This window comes from Dreissena polymorpha, chromosome 9 (assembly GCF_020536995.1).
Source record: "Dreissena polymorpha isolate Duluth1 chromosome 9, UMN_Dpol_1.0, whole genome shotgun sequence".
NCBI classification, from domain to species: domain Eukaryota; kingdom Metazoa; phylum Mollusca; class Bivalvia; order Myida; family Dreissenidae; genus Dreissena; species Dreissena polymorpha.
This window is the reverse complement of record NC_068363.1, coordinates 90,758,359-90,778,925: the sequence shown is the minus strand read 5'-3', so window position 1 is coordinate 90,778,925 and position 20,567 is coordinate 90,758,359. Positions and strand designations below refer to the sequence as shown.

The 20,567-nt window shown below is 36.3% G+C and overlaps 2 protein-coding genes across 3 annotated transcripts; one reads left to right on the top strand and one right to left on the bottom strand.

The window, feature by feature from the left end:
• The first annotated feature begins 1,637 nt into the window (after nucleotides 1–1,637).
• Nucleotides 1,638–9,464, top strand: LOC127846255 (uncharacterized). The gene is made up of 4 exons (XM_052377424.1): nucleotides 1,638–1,721; nucleotides 3,848–4,292; nucleotides 6,508–6,638; nucleotides 9,288–9,464. The coding sequence occupies exons 2-4, from the start codon at nucleotides 3,848–3,850 to the stop codon at nucleotides 9,462–9,464; spliced, it is 753 nt and encodes a 250-aa protein (XP_052233384.1). The 5' UTR covers nucleotides 1,638–1,721.
• Nucleotides 9,465–10,016: 552 nt separating this feature from the next.
• LOC127845353 (uncharacterized) lies at nucleotides 10,017–20,278 on the bottom strand. 2 transcript variants are annotated; one of them, XM_052376214.1, is made up of 9 exons: nucleotides 20,099–20,278; nucleotides 18,912–19,013; nucleotides 18,157–18,273; nucleotides 16,202–16,438; nucleotides 14,153–14,312; nucleotides 13,909–14,011; nucleotides 13,470–13,539; nucleotides 11,786–11,865; nucleotides 10,017–11,345 (listed from the first exon to the last, which is right to left on the bottom strand). In XM_052376214.1, exons 1-9 carry the CDS (start codon nucleotides 20,253–20,255, stop codon nucleotides 11,187–11,189), a joined length of 1,185 nt encoding a protein of 394 aa, XP_052232174.1. In that variant the 5' UTR covers nucleotides 20,256–20,278; the 3' UTR covers nucleotides 10,017–11,186. The 2 variants fall into 2 exon arrangements, with proteins under 2 accessions (XP_052232174.1, XP_052232177.1); XM_052376217.1 differs by lacking the exon at nucleotides 18,157–18,273.
• Nucleotides 20,279–20,567: the final 289 nt, after the last annotated feature.

The following is a 20,567-nucleotide window of genomic DNA, read 5'->3' as shown; positions in this document are numbered from 1 at the left end:
TTTTACTATTATTTGCCGACGACATGGCTATTTCCGACAAGTAAGCTTCTGAAGTTCAAGCACATTCAGATAAATTACACTTACATTGCAATTCGTGGCGATTAAATATTAACACTGCAAACAATGGTGGATTAAAAGAACAAAGAACAATGGCAATGATATTTAAGTTGTTGACCGCTGTACCTATTACGCACAGTGTTGAATAACAGTGGAACTTTTAAACTAACACAGACACATTTGATTGGTAGAGCCATCAAGGCCATGAATACATTACTGTTTAAATGCAGTAATTTTGACCTTAAACCAAAAATGTTTTGCCAGTCAATTGATTTTTTGTGGTTTCTATATTAACTTATGCTTGAGTCGTCTGAGGTTTCACTAAGTCAGACGATATAGACTTCGGTTTATGGAGAATAAGTTAGATATACAGGTGAATAAAAATGCAAAAATATTGGTTTAAAGTTCCGAATAATAAGTATAACATATTTCGAATTGTGTACAAATAAGCCACGAGCGATTTTATTAAAGGTTACACAAACTTGGTCTCAAATGTCCAGAACATGTTTAATAATACTGGATTAAGTTATGTATTGCAAAATCTTAACATTATACAAGTTAATAGTTTTATTAGCGAGTTCAAATGTAGACTTGTTGACAATTTTAAACAAGAGTGTTCCGGGAAAATGCATAATAGTACTGCATTAGATATGTGTAATTTTTTTTTTTAAGCTGTCTGGAATATTAAACATATTTAGATTTACTTCCTAGATTTATGCGAGTTTTTTTATGTAAGATTAAGAGCCTCTTAACATCTGATGAGAATCCAAACTGGCAGATACGCCAAATAACTACCTCGAAAAGAACGTGAATGTTTATGCTGTAATGACTTAGATTTGGAAGATGAATACCATTTTATATGTTGATAACGCTTTTCCGATTTAAGAAACAATACTGTAAGCCGTATATTTGCTATAAACCAATCTGCATATAAATTATAGTTATTAGTTTCTTGTGACAAACTGGTAATGTTCATTAAAATATCAAAGAAGCTAATTACAAAAACGAATCTAACTAGTACTCTCAATAATTGTCATTACCGCCTTGATAGTTAATAAGTATTCGTATTCTCAAGTGTATATTTTACGATATGACGTATTATGTTCTTATATATATTTACGTGACATTATGAGTATACTTCAGTATGAATACGATGGATGTACTTGTGTATACGCCTGAATGCAATGTATGTCTGTGTTTGCATTCTCACTTTGATCTACAGTATACAGATTGGGTTATTCAAAACGAAAAAAAGCTATACTGTTAGAGTGTTGTTTGTGAACTGAGTATGTTTCGAAAACGGATACTTTTAGAGAACTTTCTGGATGCAAAGGTAAATATTTAAAGACATTATCAATAATTATGATGGCTTTTATAACGTAACGTTTCGGTAGTCAAGTTTATAAATAGAAGATAACCAAGTTTATGCACACATAAAGTTTTTTATGTCATTGTGATGATTTTTCCTGTTTTTGTAGAAGTTATCCTCAATACCTTTGTTTACATACTACATAAGTGCAGTGTAACCTAAAAGGCACGCTTAGGCATTAGCCAATCATTGTATAGATAAAAGTCATGTGATCTGTTAATGCTTTGGTGCGAGTTGCATCGCAAAAGCTTACGCTTCAAAACACTTTTTATATTACTTTGGATTTTATTACAAGGTAAAGCATTATGCTTTCATGCTAAGACTTCTTTAGTTATGAGTTATCCGTTTCATTTCATCGGCGGCGACCTGGCTCTACCGTGGATTTTACGATTATAATTCATGTGTACATGGTTGTCTGGGAGACAAAGAAAACCAGTTTCCTGACAATTTAGTGACGTCATCGCGTCATCAAACATGGCTGCGCCCAGTCCGCTAAAAGTACAGCTGTTCGGCCATTCGTTTGTGAGGCACCTTAAAGATTTCATCCGACATGACTCCACTCTACGTTTTAACTTGAATCTGCAAGGACACCCTCTAGTGCAATACTCTGGATTCTCCGGTGCTCGCGTCCAAACACTACACCATCGTTTAACCGAGATTTCTGACTTTGAACCGGAAATTGTTGTGCTGATTATTGGCACCAACGACATTTATGATTCGTCGTGTTCAATTCTTTCTGTGGCAAATAAAATTGAAGACCTGGTGAGAACACTTTTATTTGAATTGAATGTGCGTTATGTTGTGGTAATGCAATGTTTACATCGCTGCACACCACAAGTCTCTTCAAAATACCCAGTTGACACGATATGGTTCAATAACAGGGTGGACAGTCTAAACTTGCTACTTTCTGAACGTTTGAGATCGGTGTTAGACAGCCGAGCTTGCCTATGGCGTTTAAAAGGGTTTTGGACAATTTCCTCCAAAGAAAGAAACTTCGCAAAAGATGGATGCCACCTATCCAGCCAGGGACAACGCCAGCTGTACAGAAACATCAGAGCAGCAGTGGTCGCCGCCACGAAACGCATCCTCAGCAGCTGAGCTCAGACCTTAGATATGTATTACTAAGATATGTATTACTATTCAATGTTTGATGAGCTACAGCTAGCTCTCTGTGAGATTGAGTAACAGACTCATAAATGACTTCGTTGGCAGCATCATACAACATGCACACTAGCAATTTGCTAGTCATTCTATTTTCATGCTAATTATTATTTAATCTAGTCGTGATTTATTAAAATCCGCCTACACTAGATTTTATTTATGCGTGATTTAGCTACCAATACCACGCTTATTATTATTTATAAAATAACGGCATGATTTAGTTACCAGCCTCATGCCCTATATTTATGCGTGATTTAGTTGCCAGCCTCACGCTTATTATTATTTATCACATAAAGGCATGATTAAGTTACAGCCTCATGCCTTATATTTATGCGTGATTTAGTTACCAGCCTCACGCTTATTATTATTTATCAAATAAAGGCATGATTTAGTTACCAGCCTCATGCCTTATATTTATGCGTGATTTAGTTACCAGCCTCACGCTTTTTCTTATTTATAACATAACGGCATGATGTAGTTACCAGCCTCATGCCTTATATTTATTGCGTGATTTAGTTGCCAGTCTCACGCTTATTATTATTTATAAAATAAAGGCATGATTTAGTTACCAGCCTCATGCCATATATTTATGCGTGATTTAGTTGCCAGCCTCACACTTATTATTATTTATAAAATAAAGGCATGATTTAGTTTCCAGCCGCATGCCCTATTTTTTATAATATTTCTTATATTTTAGTGTGATTTAGTTACCAACCTCACACTTTTAACATTGTATTATTTTATCAATACATTATTCAGTTGTCGGCTGCTTACTCTATAATTATTGTGTGTTTTACACAAAAATAAGGGAACTAACGGCAGCAGTCTTGTGAATTGAAATATCAGATTTATCTCCCTTGTTCACAATGTAGTAACCAGCCTCACGTTTGTTGTTCTTTTATCTAGGCATGATTTACTTGCCATCCTTATGCCATATCTTTATGCGTGATTTAGTTACTAGCCTTATGCATTTCTTATGAATCATTTGTCCGCCTTTAACCATTTATCTTTGTGGCACTATCAAACTCACACTTTTGGGTCTATTTTATCATTTTATCTAATTGGGGATAATCAATTGTCCTTTTGTACAACATATCTCGTACATACATAGAATATATTTAAATCCCCTTTTAGAATGTTTACTAATAACATGGTTATATGGCTTTATACACGACAAATCCAGCAATTAACACTTGGAAAAGTATACATAGAATATATTTGAATATCTAATTTTATACTTACCTATCAATTGATTTTCAGATGAGGCCTGCAAAGAAAACTAAAAAACGATCGGCAACAACAACAATATGCAGTTGCTGTGATAATACAACGGCCAAGAAATCATGCTCCACACCCACCAGTCCTCCACCATCAATATCCACGGCAATTCCAGTACAAGAAACGGGGACATCTACTGGTCCATCCAATGCTCACAATGGATCTGGGAACAACACAATCCAGCACATCCAGGGTGTTGATTTTAATCCTGGACCCGTGCCACCCAATGAAGTTGTTCTACCACATCAACAACCCCCTCAGGTACCTGGACCCGTGCCACCCAATGCAGTTGTTCTACCACATCAACAACCCCTTCAGGTACCATTCAACTACTCGGACGACTCTTCTTCAGAAGATGAGGTCGACCCACCAGCAAATCTTCAGGAAATACTCAGCACGCACATGATGGGCCTTCTTCCGGATACTGGTATGCACTACGCAGAACCAATCAGCACACCAATACTTCCACAAATTAAAGTCATTATGTAAGGACATTTGGAAAGGCAAATATGTAGAACTTTCATCTCTCCTTCCAGTTAATTCTGCCTCTCAATCTTCTAACTTCACTCTGCAACTGGACAAACATGCACATATTTCCATTCAACCATCTACACGCTGTACAAAAATCACCTCAATTGAAGTTTGGACGTCTGCGTTCATTCGCTACGTTTCCGTAAGGACACACAAGTACCCTGGGGAAACGCAACAACTCCTAAAATACATGGAGATCATACGAGATCTGGCTACTCGCTGTCCAGGTCCAGCCTTTCAGTATTACGACAATCAATTTCGTTTGTTTCGAGCTTCTGTTCCTTTGCCTTGGGACAGAATTCACACTGAATTCTGGCTGATGGCCAGCACTCTAAACACTAATACTCACAATCCTCAGTCCTTTCGTCCCTCAAGACCTGCCACTCAACGCAGATCGTTCCCCTCAAACCGTCCAAAACGTTTCGTGGACAACGTATGTTGGAACTTCAACAAACCAACCCACTGTCAACGCATCAACTGCCCCCACCCTCATATCTGTGGTTTCTGCCGGGGCCCCCACACTGCTTTAAACTGCTCATACTCCAGCAAGGAACAGGCCTCCCAGTCCCTCTCTGGCAAGAGAAACCCTTCCAGTTCCGGCCCAAAGCCATCCAAACAATTATAATTTGGTCACACCAGTAAATGTCAACCAGTTAATCCCATTTCTTTCAGGATATACATGGTCACAATATATTGTAGATGGTTTCATGACAGGTTTCAAATTAGGATTTTTAGGACCCCGTAAAGCTTGCACTTCACCAAATTTAAAATCTTGTTCTGATTTCCCTCAACTGGTATCTCAAAAAATACAAAATGAGCTTTCAGCTGGTCGTATAGAAGGCCCTTTCGATTTTCCACCATTCGATAACCTACACGTAAGCCCCATTGGTCTAGTTCCCAAAAAATCACCGGGGCAATACCGCTTAATTCATCACCTCAGTTACCCTAAAGGTGATTCTATCAATGATTTCATTGACCCCATCCTTGCCAATGTAGTTTATTCATCTTTTGATGAGGCAGTTGACCTCCTTTTAAACCTGGGCCCGGGTACACTTTTTAGCAAAACTGACATTGATTCAGCTTTTCGTCTTATCCCCATTCACCCATCAGATTATCACCTGTTAGGTTTCAAATTCCAGGAAAAAATTTATTTCGATAAATGTCTCCCTATGGGGGCATCCTCATCTTGCGCTATTTTTGAACGGTTCAGCACTGCTCTCCAGTACGCATCAGAAAAATTTCTGGGTATTAAACACATGGTACATATTCTCGATGATTTTCTTTTCCTAGGTCCCGCTGACTCGCAAATTTGTCAAACAAATTTACAAAAATTTCTTGATTTTTGCAGCCTCATTGGAGTTCCCATTAAGTCTGAAAAGACCGAAAATGCCACACCTATCATCACTTTCATGGGTTTAGAATTAGACTCACTTACAATGGAAGCACGTCTTCCACATGACAAGCTCTTAAAACTTCGGGAACTTCTGATGAAAACCTCCAAGTCCAGGAAGGTCACACTGAAAGAATTACAATCCCTCCTAGGTTTACTAAACTTTTGCTGCCAGGTGGTAACACCAGGTCGCAGTTTTCTACGTCGCCTTACAGACCTTACCAAAAAGGTCACAAATCCTAACCACCACATAACTTTGAACGAAGAAAGCAGGAAAGATCTGCATGCATGGCGGCTTTTTGCAGATCATTTTAATGGAAAAAACCTTCTTCATAAGCGCCGTTGGTTAACCTCCGACACCCTACACCTTCATACCGATGCATCTGGCTCAATCGGTTTTGGGGCAGTATTTAAACACCATTGGTTTTCTGGCACATGGTCAGAAAATTGGTTACCTTTTGATATCACGTTTAAAGAACTGTTCCCAATTGTTTTGGCAATTGAGATCTGGGGCCACGAATTACAGGAAAAGTGTATTATTCTACACACAGATAACGCTGCCGTAGTACATATTATTAACCGCCAGACCTGCAAAATACCTCACATTATGCACCTAGTACGTCGCCTAGTTTTGGCAAGCATGAAATTTAACATTCTACTCAATGCTGAACATATTCCTGGTAAATTTAACATATTACCTGACCTACTCTCTCGTTCACAGATCGAGAAATTTCAAGCTTCAGCTCCACAAATGGACAAGGTTCCAACTGCAATTCCGGATCATCTTCTACTGCTCAACTGAACTTGATGGTTTACAATCTTTTGAACTCGTCTCTTGCCCCATCCACTAGGGCAAGTTACCAAAATGCGCTACAGCATTACAACAATTTTCATTCAACTCACTATCCTCAACAACCGCTATGGCCCACTACTACAGAACAACTAGCCCAGTTCATAGCAGTATGTAATGCACGTCAGTTAAAGGCATCCACCATTACCTCGTATATTTCAGCCATTACCTACATTCACAAACTTAATGGCTTTTCAAACCCCGCAGAGTCATTTGTCATCAAAAAATTACTGCACAGCATCCGTCGCCACAAAAACTTTGATAGGCGTCATCCTTTCACACCAGACCATCTTCAGTTGCTATTGTCAAATCTTCGTGTCTTGGTTGCAGACAAGTACACCCAAGTTCTTATGCGAACTATGTTTTTGTTTGCCTTCTATGGGCTGTTTAGATTAGGGGAACTAGCCACTTCCTCTATGGGTTTCATGAATGTCATTCAAAGGCAGAACTTATCCTTTACATTCAACGGCTCAATTGTTTCAGGAGTATCAGTCTTGGTCAATGCCTACAAACATTCACAAGGCCACTGTGCAACAATCCCATTATCCCGTCAGGCATGCAAACAGTTGTGCCCTATCCGGGCGGTATTACGTTATTTACGTATAGCCCCACAATACCCTGGTCCACTTTTCCGTTTCACTAACGGCGAGGCAATTTCAACTACATTCTTCCGAGCACTGTTACACAGATGTGTAATTGCATCGAACTTGGATCCAAAACTTTTTACAGCTCACTCTTTTCGTATTGGGGGCGCAACTCACGCACATAGCAACCACATGTCCCCATCCCAAATTCAGCAACTAGGTCGATGGAAATCACAAGCATACCTTAAATACATACGCCCTCAATCTCTCCCCATATAGGTCCTATACTGAGCTTACACAACAACTCTTGAAAACTGGGAGCTGACGGTTTAAGGCAGCAGCTCTCGTTCTCCTTTCCTCATTTCACAAGCTCAGATATGAGTTGACGGTTTAAGGCAGCAACTCCTAATATTTACTTTACTTGTTACAGTTCACGTTCAGAGCTGACGGTTTAAGGCAGCAGCTCTCGTTCTCTTTTCCTCATTTCACAAGCTCATATATGAGTTGACGGTTTAAGGCGCCAACTCCTAATATCTACTTTACTTGTTACAGTTCACGCTCAGAGCTGACGGTTTAAAGCAGCAGCTCTTGGCTCTATATTTCACCCTATTTCTTCCCTCATACTGTATAACCATATGAGCTGACGGTGTAAGGCAGCAGCTCAAAGGGATGCATTCGTGATTTTTGTACTTTAGCAGATATGACATTTAAAGCTGCGACCAGCAGCTCTCCTACATGTATATATGTAAAAATAGTCACCCGTGTATTACTTTAGTAGGCACTGTTTATTTTTAAAGTATTTACTGGTGAATGCTTTTTTACTCATAGTTTATATGCTAGTCATTGTCCGTTCTCAATGGGCGGTGGGTAACCATTGTTACCATTTCAGTGGGTAACCATTGTTTACCCTGGTGGCGTTTTTCTATCGCCCATTTCGGCATTCTGTACATAACTTGTATGTTTATATGTACTATTATGTTTTGTTTTGTATGAATGTACATATTTTATACACTGTTCTTTATATGTATTACATTCATTTTTTTAGGGCATCAAGTTTTTGAATGCCCTCACTTTTATGGCATTTGCAATAAATGCCCTTTTTCAATCTCAATACGGTGTTGGTTGTTTACTTCATGCCATACTAGTTTCAATCGGATCTATATGACTTGCATATCATGAACAATACATAAAACCAAGTTTATGCACACATAAAGTTTTTTATGTCATTGTGATGATTTTTCCTGTTTTTGTAGAAGTTATCCTCAATACCTTTGTTTACATACTACATTAGTGCAGTGTAACCTTAAAGGCACGTTTAGGCATTAGCCAATCATTGTATAGATAAAAGTCATGTGATCTGTTAATGCTTTGGTGCGAGTTGCATCGCAAAAGCTTACGCTTCAAAACCACCACCTCCCCTACCTCCGCCATATTTAAATTTAGGTTTTTATCACCCAGTGTTCTCATTTCATTAGTGCCATGTATGCTTACAGACGTTTTTCTATCGCCCGGCGTTTTTCTATCGCCCATTATGGCATTCTGTACATAACTTGTATGTTTATATGTACTATTATGTTTTGTTTTGTATGAATGTACATATTTTATACACTGTTCTTTATATGTATTACATTCATTGTTTTAGGGCATCAAGTTTTGAATGCCCTCATATAGCACATAGTTGGAAGTATACTAGCCTTTGCTGAAACTGACTTAAGTTGTCAGGCCGTCCACGTTCTCTGAGCACAGCAACCTCGGCTAGACATGCATCAGCTAAACCTGATCGCAAAAGATTTCCTTTATCTCCGGTGGATGATACTGATAAAAAATATCAAAATTGACAGGTACCCTGCTCTCAATCAACAAACATATTTTGACCAATGATGAAAAAATGATAAAAAGCCTGTCAGTGATTAGTAACGCCATTAGTTACGCAGGCGGAGTCTGACGAAATCAGAAAGTTAGTGACTGGTGCTCTACAGGATGAACTTCAGTTTCTAGTTACCTCCATGGTGTTCTAGTCGGACTTAAACCACAAGTCAGTTAATTCTTTTTGTGGTTGCATTCGAGACCAATGCAGACAAAGCCGATAAATACAGCAGTCAATACAGCAACCAGTTGTCCGGAACTACTGCATGGGGCGACGAAGATACTGACGATTATGTATCAGGGATAGCCAAGGATCGCGGTGTTGATCTTAATATGGCGGAGTTTAACAGAAGTCATAGACTCTGCAAACCAAATTGAATGCGACTTGGTGCCGGCTCCAATAAATCGCGTCCGAGGGACATTATTGTCAAAATTACAGCGTTTCAATCGCGCAAAAAACTTCACTCCCATAAATCTAAGCTTAATCTGTATGGTCACTGAGGCGTGTACATAAATGAGAACGCAGCCAGTTATTGAAAGAAGCTCGTAAGCTCGTGAAAACATGCGAAAGGTGTGTGGACGTTAGATGATGCTCTCATTATTCGTGGGATGGACATGCGAATTAACCGCACTGAAAACACGTGCGATCTGCAAAACCTTGAATTTCCACTTCCCCGTGATTTTACGTTTACCAGTATAGCTGTGTATTATCTGCATACATTCTAGTATAGGAGTCTTCTGTGAAATTGACTATAATAGTACTTGGCAAACTGACTCGAGCTTACAATAACTAAGTTTAAACTGAACTCAATCACAATATATTCCTCTATATTCAAACTAAGCTTTTGTTTCATGGCGAGAAATAAGAGATTCAAACACATATTGACGCGAACATGTTTGCTTTTATCTTATTAAGTAGTAATACGTGTGTTTTGTAAAGCAGTGAGCTAAGTTTTGTAAAAATGTGTAATAAGCCGTCACAACAGGCTTACTCAGTCTGTAAAACAAAGTTATGTCAATGCAGCATTTTTAAAACTCTTATAGAACTTAAAACGTATTTAGTTCGTTTCATTTTCATGGAAAGTAACATAAATTCATACATTGTTATCACAACAAGCTTTGTCCGTATTGTTTAGCATACTCAGTTTAAAAGTATGTTGACAACAATGATTTAAAAATTGACAAAAAAACAGGATAAATGGATAGTGCATATGTTTGCATCGGCAACTACCTCTCTTTTACCAGCACTTCGGCCACTCCCCCTTTTTTACCAGCATTTCGGCCAGAGCACCTTTATTATCATCACATCGGCCACTGTACCCCATTTAACCATCTTTTTGGCCGATGTGTTAGTGTCTCACCTGTAGCGTTATTCAATAGATCTTCAGAAATGTTTGCATCACTAAAGCATACAGAGAATTATATATGATGATGTGTCTGCCCATCGACAACTACTTCTCTTTTACCAGCACTTCGGCCACTCCCCCTATTTTACCAGCACTTCGGCCAGAGAACCTTTATTACCATCACATCGGCCACTGTACCCCATTTAACCATCTTTTTGGCCGATGTGTTAGTGTCTCAACGTAGCGTTATTCAATAGATCTTCAGAAATGTCGTTATTGCTCTCCGTTGAATCGTCATTTACAAACTTTTCGTCGGCTGCGTTTTTCTTCTCCCTTGTATCGTCATTAAGCAGCTCTTTGGAAACTACAGAATAAGCCTCCACGAATTAACCAGCCGTTTGGCCTCTTTAAAATCATTCTCCTCTTGACCTGCATTCGTTAGTTGTTCGCACACTTCATACTTTTCTCAACTGAAGCGTCACCTGAGGGTATTCGGCCTATTGCATAATGCAGTTCTGGTGACATGACTGCAAAGAAAACCTCCACTATACCGGCATTGACCAGCCTGTGAGCCTCTTCAAAATCATTCTCCTCTTGACCTTCATTCTCTAGTTTTTTGCCAACTTAACAATGTTTCTAAACTGTAGCGTCACCTGGATCTATTCGGCCTAATGCATAATGCAGTTCTGGTGACATGACTTTAGAGAAAGCCTCCACTATATCGACATTAACCAGCCTGTAAGCCTCCTCAAAATCATTCTTTTCTTGACCTGCATTCTGTAGTTTTTTTGTCTACTACACAAGGTTTTTCAACTGGAGCGCTACTTGCAGCTATTCGGCCTATTGCATAAGACGGTTCTTGAGACATGGATCTCAATTCCAGCGAGCCATCGAACTGATGCGTTACTCTCACCTGTGGATTTGTTTTTTTAAACATATATAACGAAACTACATAAGCATTCCTAGCAGGGAAAAACTTGATCATTCGCTAGCATTTTATAAACGGCGATTTAGCCATGATACAAATACGAAGGAATTCAGAACACAAAGCATAAAATGTATTTAAAAATTTAAGGAACCGCAAATATTGTTTTTCGGACAGGCTTCAAGGTATGCACATAAATCTATTTGAATTCACGAAAGCAATTTACAGTTCATATTAAAAATTGCAAATCCTAGTAGGTAAAGTAGACGAATGCTTGTATCTAAGTAGCCTTACTCGAAATCCAATCGTATGTTGCTCAATTAAAAATTAAAATTTAATTTAAATTTAATTTAAATTAAAAAAATTGTACCATACAATACATACATACGAAGCGTATATAGTTGCATTAATTAAATGATACAACATACCTTGGGAGACCAGTATATTGGTGTTACTTCACGCTCAATAATGTCGTCGGGATCGATTTCATAATAAACGCTGTTGTCTTCTACAAACGAGAGATACAACTGTTAGATAAGATTGTGAATGAAGAAAGTTATGTACACGAAGAATACTCGTAATAATATTATATTTACGATCTCATAGGATGTACCCATAACACAGAGAACACTAAAAACCGACCTAACAAAACACATATTCACTAACAATTGAACGCGCGACATCTATAAGCCCGCCTTTGAGGCTTAAACATTGACATCGTACATCATTCCCCATGTGTATGTTACGTAGTCTGTACACTGTATTTGAATCAATATTTGATTTTTTGTTAAAAACATTACCTAAACAAACTGACCACTAATTTATTGTATTAATTTTAATCACATTATTTTCTAGATTATGTACTCTGTACCGATCTCGAATAAAATGTCTGTCTTGTTTCGTCTTGTCTTTTCTTGTTATATTAATACGTAATTCAACATATATCAGTCATGTTATCTATTCACGCACACCGAGATTTATAGCACTTTGCAGTCCACGTGAACGCACAACTTTTTGGTCAATTGTGTGAAGTTAAATAGTAAACAGAAAATATCATATATGGCACCTTTGAATATCAAAACAAAAGGAACTCTCAACAATCATTACATAATCATATATAAACATAATTTCATTATTCTTTAAATGCTGAAAAAGTAACGATTAATCATGAGCAGTCTCTTATTACGCAGATAAATGATCCTTTTACATGTACTATTTGGACTTTCTTACAAAAAATACTTTTAAAGAGTGTGCAGGTCTTACTCAAAAATCATTAAATATTGCAGAGAAGAAATATAGTGTTTGATCTAGACAAGACTAAAATTGTGTTGGGGACTTTATATCACTAAACGCTGACCTCGTTAGTTTGTGTTATTGATCAGCGGTATAAAATAAAAAAATATTGTGTCAACGTCTCCAACAAAATGCTGAAAAATCCTGCAAACCGCATAGGTAAGTATGTTCATACAAACAGCGCCTTTAATATATGGGCGGCACACGAAAAAAATGGGTGCCGGTTGAAAAGAAACAAATGAACTTTAAATATTTGTGTCCTATTTACGGTTTGTAAAATAAAGGTCAACTTGTTAGGCTCTTCAACAAACCAATAATATTGTAGAAAAATAGTCTGACTGATTCATGCGAAGTAAAAATATAAAATTTCACTGCTAGAATTTCAGACCAATCAGGTGGTCTGTTATGAAGTTATGCGTGATGTAAAGTTTACTTAAGACCTTTAAATTTTTAAATGTGTGCCTGTAACGTGTAATCATTGTTTAAAATTCTATTTAATTAAGATTGTTCAAACGAATTAGGTATGCACACTCGATCGATGTATAGACAAAATATTCAAATAATACAGATGTCCGCACAATTCACGAAAGCTTTACATACGCACTTAAGATATATATACACATATATATTGTTAAGAAATCGATATGAGTATTATACATTATATCGGAAAAGTTAACTTCGATTCATACGTCTGAAAAAACTATTTCATTCAAGTCAATTTTGTCCCATGTGTTGTGTAAAACTGTTGTAACGATCTACCATTAGCTAAGTGTGGTCCCCGTCACGTCTTGGAGTGTAGCCTCTGCATAATGTACTCACCTACTGACTGAGAAATGAGATTAACTTCAATTGTCCTGTCCGACTTTATCTCTTCGTACTCGTCATTAATCTGTTTAAATAGAACATAACACAAACTGAAAATGCCACGTATAAAAAACACAGACAGTTTTAAAGTTGGATAATAAGGACAGTTTAAGAATAGCTCCAGCCCTTTTTTTATCTTACAATCAAGCCTAATTTACGCCCATATTAGCGGAGTTTCCAGGAAGTTTGTTGCAATGATACTGACATGGCGCAATAAATTGAATGTCTTTCAGAATTAAAGATAAAACAGTTGTCAAATGCGTCATTGCTTAAACAATCTCATGCAAACAAAAGATTGTAAACGTTCTTAAACTTCATAGGAACCGCCAGGATAAATTGAACTAGCAAATGCATGTTATCCTTTAGATCTATTCCTCCAATAAGATATACTTACTGCGTGTATATACATGTGTGTTAGGTCGGGCTGCACGCCTACTGAACTTAACGGCTGTCCTGCAACGGCATTTGACCCAGGATCCATGCTGATGATCGTCTGTCTGTAAAATTAAAAAATAAAAAGTCGTATAAAATTAGTTTGTGAACGTGTGCCTCTGTCCACATTGACTTTGTGCTTTAATAATTGATGTAACAGAAGCGAACATTACAACAGACGATGAAAGAGAATAGTTTAAGAATACCCATTTCTGAATCGTTTCAAGCTCTGTCTTGAAAGTCGTCGACAATCTTCACGACGACAGCCATACACAGTGCCTATTGTGCCCACAATAAAACCCACTATCCCTATTCCTCCGATGACAAACCAGATGACTGTCGTAGAGTCTTTGGTGTCATCAGATCCTTAGATAAAAAATATTATTATGAAAACATAGGATTTGATAAACTTCATTGATTATCGAAATGCTTTCTTTTAGTACTGTCGCAAGTAAAAAACAGTGTTAGTATAACATATAATCATTAATAATTAAAGCGATTTTAGGAATTTTTTAAACTCGTATTTTCATGTTAATTGATCAATACGCCATAGGGACTGTTCATTAACATGTTTTGGAATTTACACACTATTTCTCTTTTTCGTCGTTAACATGAACTACTAATTTAACTTATCTACTTGTTTATAAGTAATGTCATTTTTTTTATTTAAAATAAAAAAGTGATTATTCTAAGTTATCTATTAAATTTGCAATATTAATGAAACGCAGTTAATACTTAAAAATGTTTTAACAATAATTATTGACGATCAAATTTTAGGAACAACCAAACTTGTTCTTGCGAAATTTGTTTACGAAACGGAAACATTTTTGTTGCTGGATACCGTTGCCACAATTCACAAATTCTCACTAAATAATTGACAACCCAATTTTCCCCAGTAAGTTCTTCTCTCAGAACTTAATTAATTAGATCCATGTGCCAATGGAGCAAACTATTTTAAATTCACTTAAACCAAAGGTGCTAAGAATGATTATCGATCACCTTTTCTTTTCAAGCAACACAGGTGATCAACAAAATGATGGCATAGTTTGCTAACTGTAGCAGTTGACAACGTACAGTTCAATGTCAAATAACCGTTTAATATAATGAACAGCGTGCTATAACTAAGCGGTGTCACAAGAAATGAATACGAATTATTTACCGTTTCTATTTCACCGCTTTTCAACAGTATTTTCTATAACCAGATAGGATAAAATATGACTGACTCTGTTTATATTTAAATTATTATTGAGTACAACAAATTAGAAAAAAACGATACTTAACTTATTTAAGTTTGCCTTATTAGCAGAGATTTCTATTTACGAATTTGTTCTACTAAAAAAGTATGGCTTGTTAAAAGATTCTAACGTTGCAAATCATTACCTATCATGGTTAAGTTAAACAATCAAATGAGATACCAATAATATTAAATAATTAAATATAATTGTTGTTAAAAGTATCGCAAGGTGTGCGTTCACAAAAAGGATATAATTTTTTTGATCGTAAGTGCTCAACTTGTTAGAAATTTCAAGTTTCAACACTTTTATCATCTTTATACCTGTGTTTGGGTAGGCAACAACAATTTGCAAAATTGTTAATACATGTTCATCTGTATTAAGTAAGCAACTTATCATAATTAACGCATGTATTCTTTATAATTTGTAAAATATATAATTTATATACTTATGTATGCAACGTATTACTAATGGTGTACTGCTTTTGCTTCAAAACGTGCTTAAGGTTTTCAACGTTTAATATAATTTCACTGTCAATAAAACAGATTGCATATGACGACACGTATCCCTTTAGATCATCTTTTATTTCTTTAAGGTGGTCGTAAATAATACAATACTTCCAAAATAATAATAATAATAATATATATCGGACCATTTTATTTAGATCTAGGTTTATGAATATTTTTCAGGTTAACCTCCTTATCAAGTTTTAATGGACAACACTTATTGATTATATAGCCTATGTATGATGAAGAACTCTGCATGATGCGAAATATGTATAATACAACACTATTTAACTATTTCCGAATATAATGTTATAAGGTTGATTTAAATCATGATAAAATAGTACCTTTTCAATGTTGTGTTATGTACAAATGGTCGTTAGTTATGGTTTGTTAACAACTTAGTACTGATGTGGCTTGTAGTGTTAATGAAAATAATGAAGAATATTTTGCAATACACAACTAATTACTCGCATAAATAAGTGCATTACCTCGATTAACGATTGTACAGTATGCTCACCTCGTGAAGACTCTCCAAATGTAACATTATGCATGGCGCTTGTTGATGTATTCGTAGCTGTGGAATATTTTATCGAAGACGGAGTCGGCTCTGTTGTTTTTTCCTGTGTCGTGTTAGTTGTGTCAGTTGAGGGCGATATTAATGATGAAGTTATTGTGCTGGGTATGACCGTCGTCGGCGATCTTGATTTTTTTGTTTTTCGTGATGTAGTTAGAGTAGTCGACTTTGTTTTTGTATCTAAATTAATTAGAAGAAAAGAGTCACATGTCCGTGATATTTGCTTAATGGAATGACAGCTCCCAAAGGACCACCTATCTCAGATCTCATTCTCTATAGATGGTCGCCATTTGATATATTTAGAATTGCTTATTTTTGACGGATAAATAATATAATGTATAGCTTCAATAGTATAGTTTTTTATTCAAGCACGTGTACCTAAAAAGTGGCAATAGCACATGATTTCCTTACGATACTAGTATAAGGAATAAAGCATGTGTGTCTCATATTACAATCATTAATTTCATACCAACATTTGATCAAAACGTTCGTATTATTAATTTTATATTCACAATATTTGTACCGTACACTTGAAGATATTTCACAGTTAGGCATATATAGAACATTTATTTTAAATCTTGGATATGAGATATAACAACACAAAGTACAGAAATATTTAAGATTTTATTTATGTCGATTTATATTATATGATCACAACCTTCGTTTACAGACTGGTAGATAATGGAAACAATATTTTTTTAATGTCACGGATATTTAGTACGAATTGAATTGGGTATTTTTTAGTTCAAAATTTGTGTATATAATAAAGAAATACATTAAATAATACTATGTTAATCAATCCGTTTTAAGTATGTACACTACTACAATCAACCGATAGGTCTGAACTAATACAATTGTGTTTATTTGTAAAGAAAGTTTTTGTTTTTATAAGATCGAATGTGTTAACTCGAATAACGTAATTGACCAATTGTGCATCCCCTGTACTTAATATATATTTGTTTTGTACATATTTATGTGCGTTGATATTTATTTTCTGCGCATATAAATGTTGACATACCAATACCAGCCACAAGTGATTTTGAAAATGTACATTGTGCAAGTCAAATACAGTTTCTGTCTGTCTTCCTGTCTGTCTGTGTGTCTGTCTGTCTGTTTGTCTGTCTGTCTGTCTGTTTGTCTGTCTTCCTACCGGCCTTTCCGTCCGTCCGGTGGTCCGTCCGTCCTTTCTGTCCGTCTGTCTGCCTGCCTGTCTGTCTGTCTGTCTGTCTTTCCATCCGTCCTTCCGTCCGCCCGCCCGCCAGCCCGCTTGCCCAACCGCCCACCCGTCCGTCCGTCCGTCCGCCCGCCCCCCGCCCGCCCGGAGGCCCGCCCACCCGCCAGCTCGACCGCCCGCTCTCCAGTCCGTCCGTCCGTTCGTCCGTCCTTCCGTCCGCTCGTCTGTCTGTATTATACTAAACTGTCTCTTGTTGTGTTTTAACAATGAACAATTCTATTTGCCAACTACGCTTTAGTTGAAAATGAATATGATTTGACTATCACAATACTAGATTCTAATTGACAAAGTCACCATCGCCAAGAGGTTTCTAATGAGCGTTCAAATGTTTATGTCCCTTAACTGTTGTTAAGGCTTATGAAACAATTGCATGGGATTCAAGCGATGATTCGAACAATTATTTTGTTTGTTATTTTTGCTTATTTTTTGTTCATGTTCAAAACAGATAACAAAATACAAAATAATTTGGGAAGTGCATAAGAGAATGACAAAAAGCTTAACCATAAACATTTATTTGAAAATAAGTGTCCATCGGTGATCCATTAAAAACATTGTTCAACTATGTTTGAGTGCCGTACGTAAATATAATTTTGTAAAAGTCTGCTTAAAATACTTCTACAGCATCTGGAGTTTCACTTCGTTATATTAACGTAACGTTCGTTACCTTGATTAGTATCTTTAGTAAAATCGCGTGTAGTGCTAGTTCCAACTATGACTTCAAACATCGTATTCAGACGAACAGCATTAAGGCTAATCATATGTGGGGCAAACTTGTCAGGATCTGAAAATGTGTCTAGCAGATTTAACATAAAGCGTCAAAACAATTGTTTGTTTCAACTAAAGTTACCTTAGGACGACCATAGTTTTTGTGTCGACCTAACCCCATGCGTTATTTATGGTTTAGTTGGTAATAGTGTTTGCTCCTTTTTATTATATTGGCAAACGTATGTTATATATTTTATTAAATTAATTACAATAAGTTTTCAAATACTGTAGTCTTTCAAAATAATGCAAAAGTGGTATATCACTTGTGTATTGTTTAAAAAATAAATAACGAAACTATGTTAAGCTGACCTACCTATCGTATATGTGGGCGATGTATCAACTTTTAGGTAATATACGACCTATATTTTCGGTTAAAGTTATGCGAGATTGATAAAATAATACAAACATTAAGGGAAAAACAATATGGTTGATATCGGGTGGCTTTTCCATTTGGGCCGATTCAGTGAAAAAAGGGTTTAATGCATGTGCGTTCCAGATGAGCCTGTGTAGTCCGCAACTTAACTAGATTTTTGCTAAAAAGACACTTTCTTTAAACAGAAAATATCATAGAAGTGGAAAGTTGTCGTCCCTGCTTAGCCTGTGCGGACTTCACAGGCTAATCTGGATTGCATTTTAAAGTTTGCCTTCACATACCGTCCGCGCAGACATAGCCGTGAGAGTTTGCGCAGTTCTCGAAGCGCCATGTAAAACTCAGATTCTCTAAACGCTCTGCGCTCAAACACAATGAAACTGAGTCTGAAATTTCCAAATAATTCGAAAATACATAGATCGAATAACATGAACATGTCCATAAATAAGTTGCAAAGGGCTATTATTAAATAATCGAGTAAACACGATATTACTTTTAATTCAATTAAAAGATTACAGAATCGAATAGCATTTTCATCGGTGTGTGAACTGTTGAGAAAATTACGCCAACGTTTTTGCAAATAACCATTATTGCCCGAGCCTGAAAAAATACAGTTCTTTTAACTATTTTTTGTGTATACTTGAAAGGCTAGAATAAACATGTATTTGATATACTAGTAAAACACATATCAAAAGTCTCTATTTTATGTATGTTGCACGGCAATACTTAACGAAATCGCACAATCATGATGTCATGGCGCTATTTCAAAACAGCGTCGTTATGTTTCGCGCAGTACTATGACCTCATTTCGATATCAAAGTTTCGAAAGTAGAATGGAATTGTCATGACTATATGGAACTTGTCTTGGCTTCGAGGGATTTAATTCACAAACTGTATTTGACTTTCATGATAACGATTGGGTAAAATTATGTTATTCACCCTCACAAGCGATAATTATTTTAATTATATTCTTTTTCACCATTGTAGTTCTTTGTCAAGGAGATAAGCTGTAAATTTTCGCGGGAATCATAACAGCCTGGCGTGATTATTTAAAGAAATGTAAAAGGCAAGGCAGAAAAACATATCGTTATTTTGGACGTTTTTTCGGTTTTGTTTTGGGACATTAAAGTATACTGTTGATGTGCGATATTGCCCTAGACACCAAAGAAAAGCATTACATAAATATAAGTTTTTATTTGCACACGCATTGTCGACATGAGACACATGTCACATTATTTGATAATCTAATCGAAATGCAGTGTTTATTTGAAAATAAAAAAACAGGAAACAGTATATTTTCTGCAGTGATCTTTAACATAACATGCTAAATAATATAAATTTTATAATTGTAAAAGAACTCCATTTAAAACAATTGAAACGTCGCATCAGACCATTTACGGAGACATCCTTTCAAGTGCAAGGTCAATTTTTACACAACGTATGCAAATAAATAACCGGTAAATCAACTTACCATTTAATTCAACAAGTTTGCCACCTGGGTACTTTGGAAGCCAAACGAATTCATTTTCCGCAATCCAATGAACATATTGTTTGATTTTATCGATTGGTAACGGGTCCCACAAATTGCCCTTGGACGTGCAAATATTTTGGGCGTCCATCCAATTCATCACAGTTGGCGTATTAGCGCACTGTCTTAAACCTGAAGCAATTGCATGACCTGTTTAAAAAGAAATATGCTTACGCACTCTATCTTAATTAATTTCACACGTTTGGGAAATCGTTATGAAGACATATTTAACGGTAAACAAAAGGCAATAGTGACACGTACAATAAATATAATCAAACATGTATGTTTACTATGGCGTGTCAAACGTTGCAAAATTCAATGTTTCCATATGTATGTGGTTTATTTGTATATAAATGTTGTATATTTCCATTTGTGTGGGGTATAGTTGCATATATATGTTTATATACGTTTA

Coding starts and splice junctions, on each gene's coding strand:
- LOC127846255 (XM_052377424.1), top strand. CDS start 3,848: ATGAGGCCTGCAAAGAAAACTAAAAAACGATCGGCAACAACAACAATA. Junction 4,293..6,507: donor GGGCCTTCTTCCGGATACTG/GTATGCACTACG, acceptor TCTCGTTCACAG/ATCGAGAAATTTCAAGCTTC. Junction 6,639..9,287: donor CTCTTGCCCCATCCACTAGG/GCAAGTTACCAA, acceptor GTTGCATTCGAG/ACCAATGCAGACAAAGCCGA.
- LOC127845353 (XM_052376214.1), bottom strand. CDS start 20,255: ATGAATTGGATGGACGCCCAAAATATTTGCACGTCCAAGGGCAATTTG. Junction 16,439..18,156: donor TACTAAAGATACTAATCAAG/GTAACGAACGTT, acceptor TAATTAATTTAG/ATACAAAAACAAAGTCGACT. Junction 11,346..11,785: donor CAATATACTGGTCTCCCAAG/GTATGTTGTATC, acceptor ACAAATCCACAG/GTGAGAGTAACGCATCAGTT.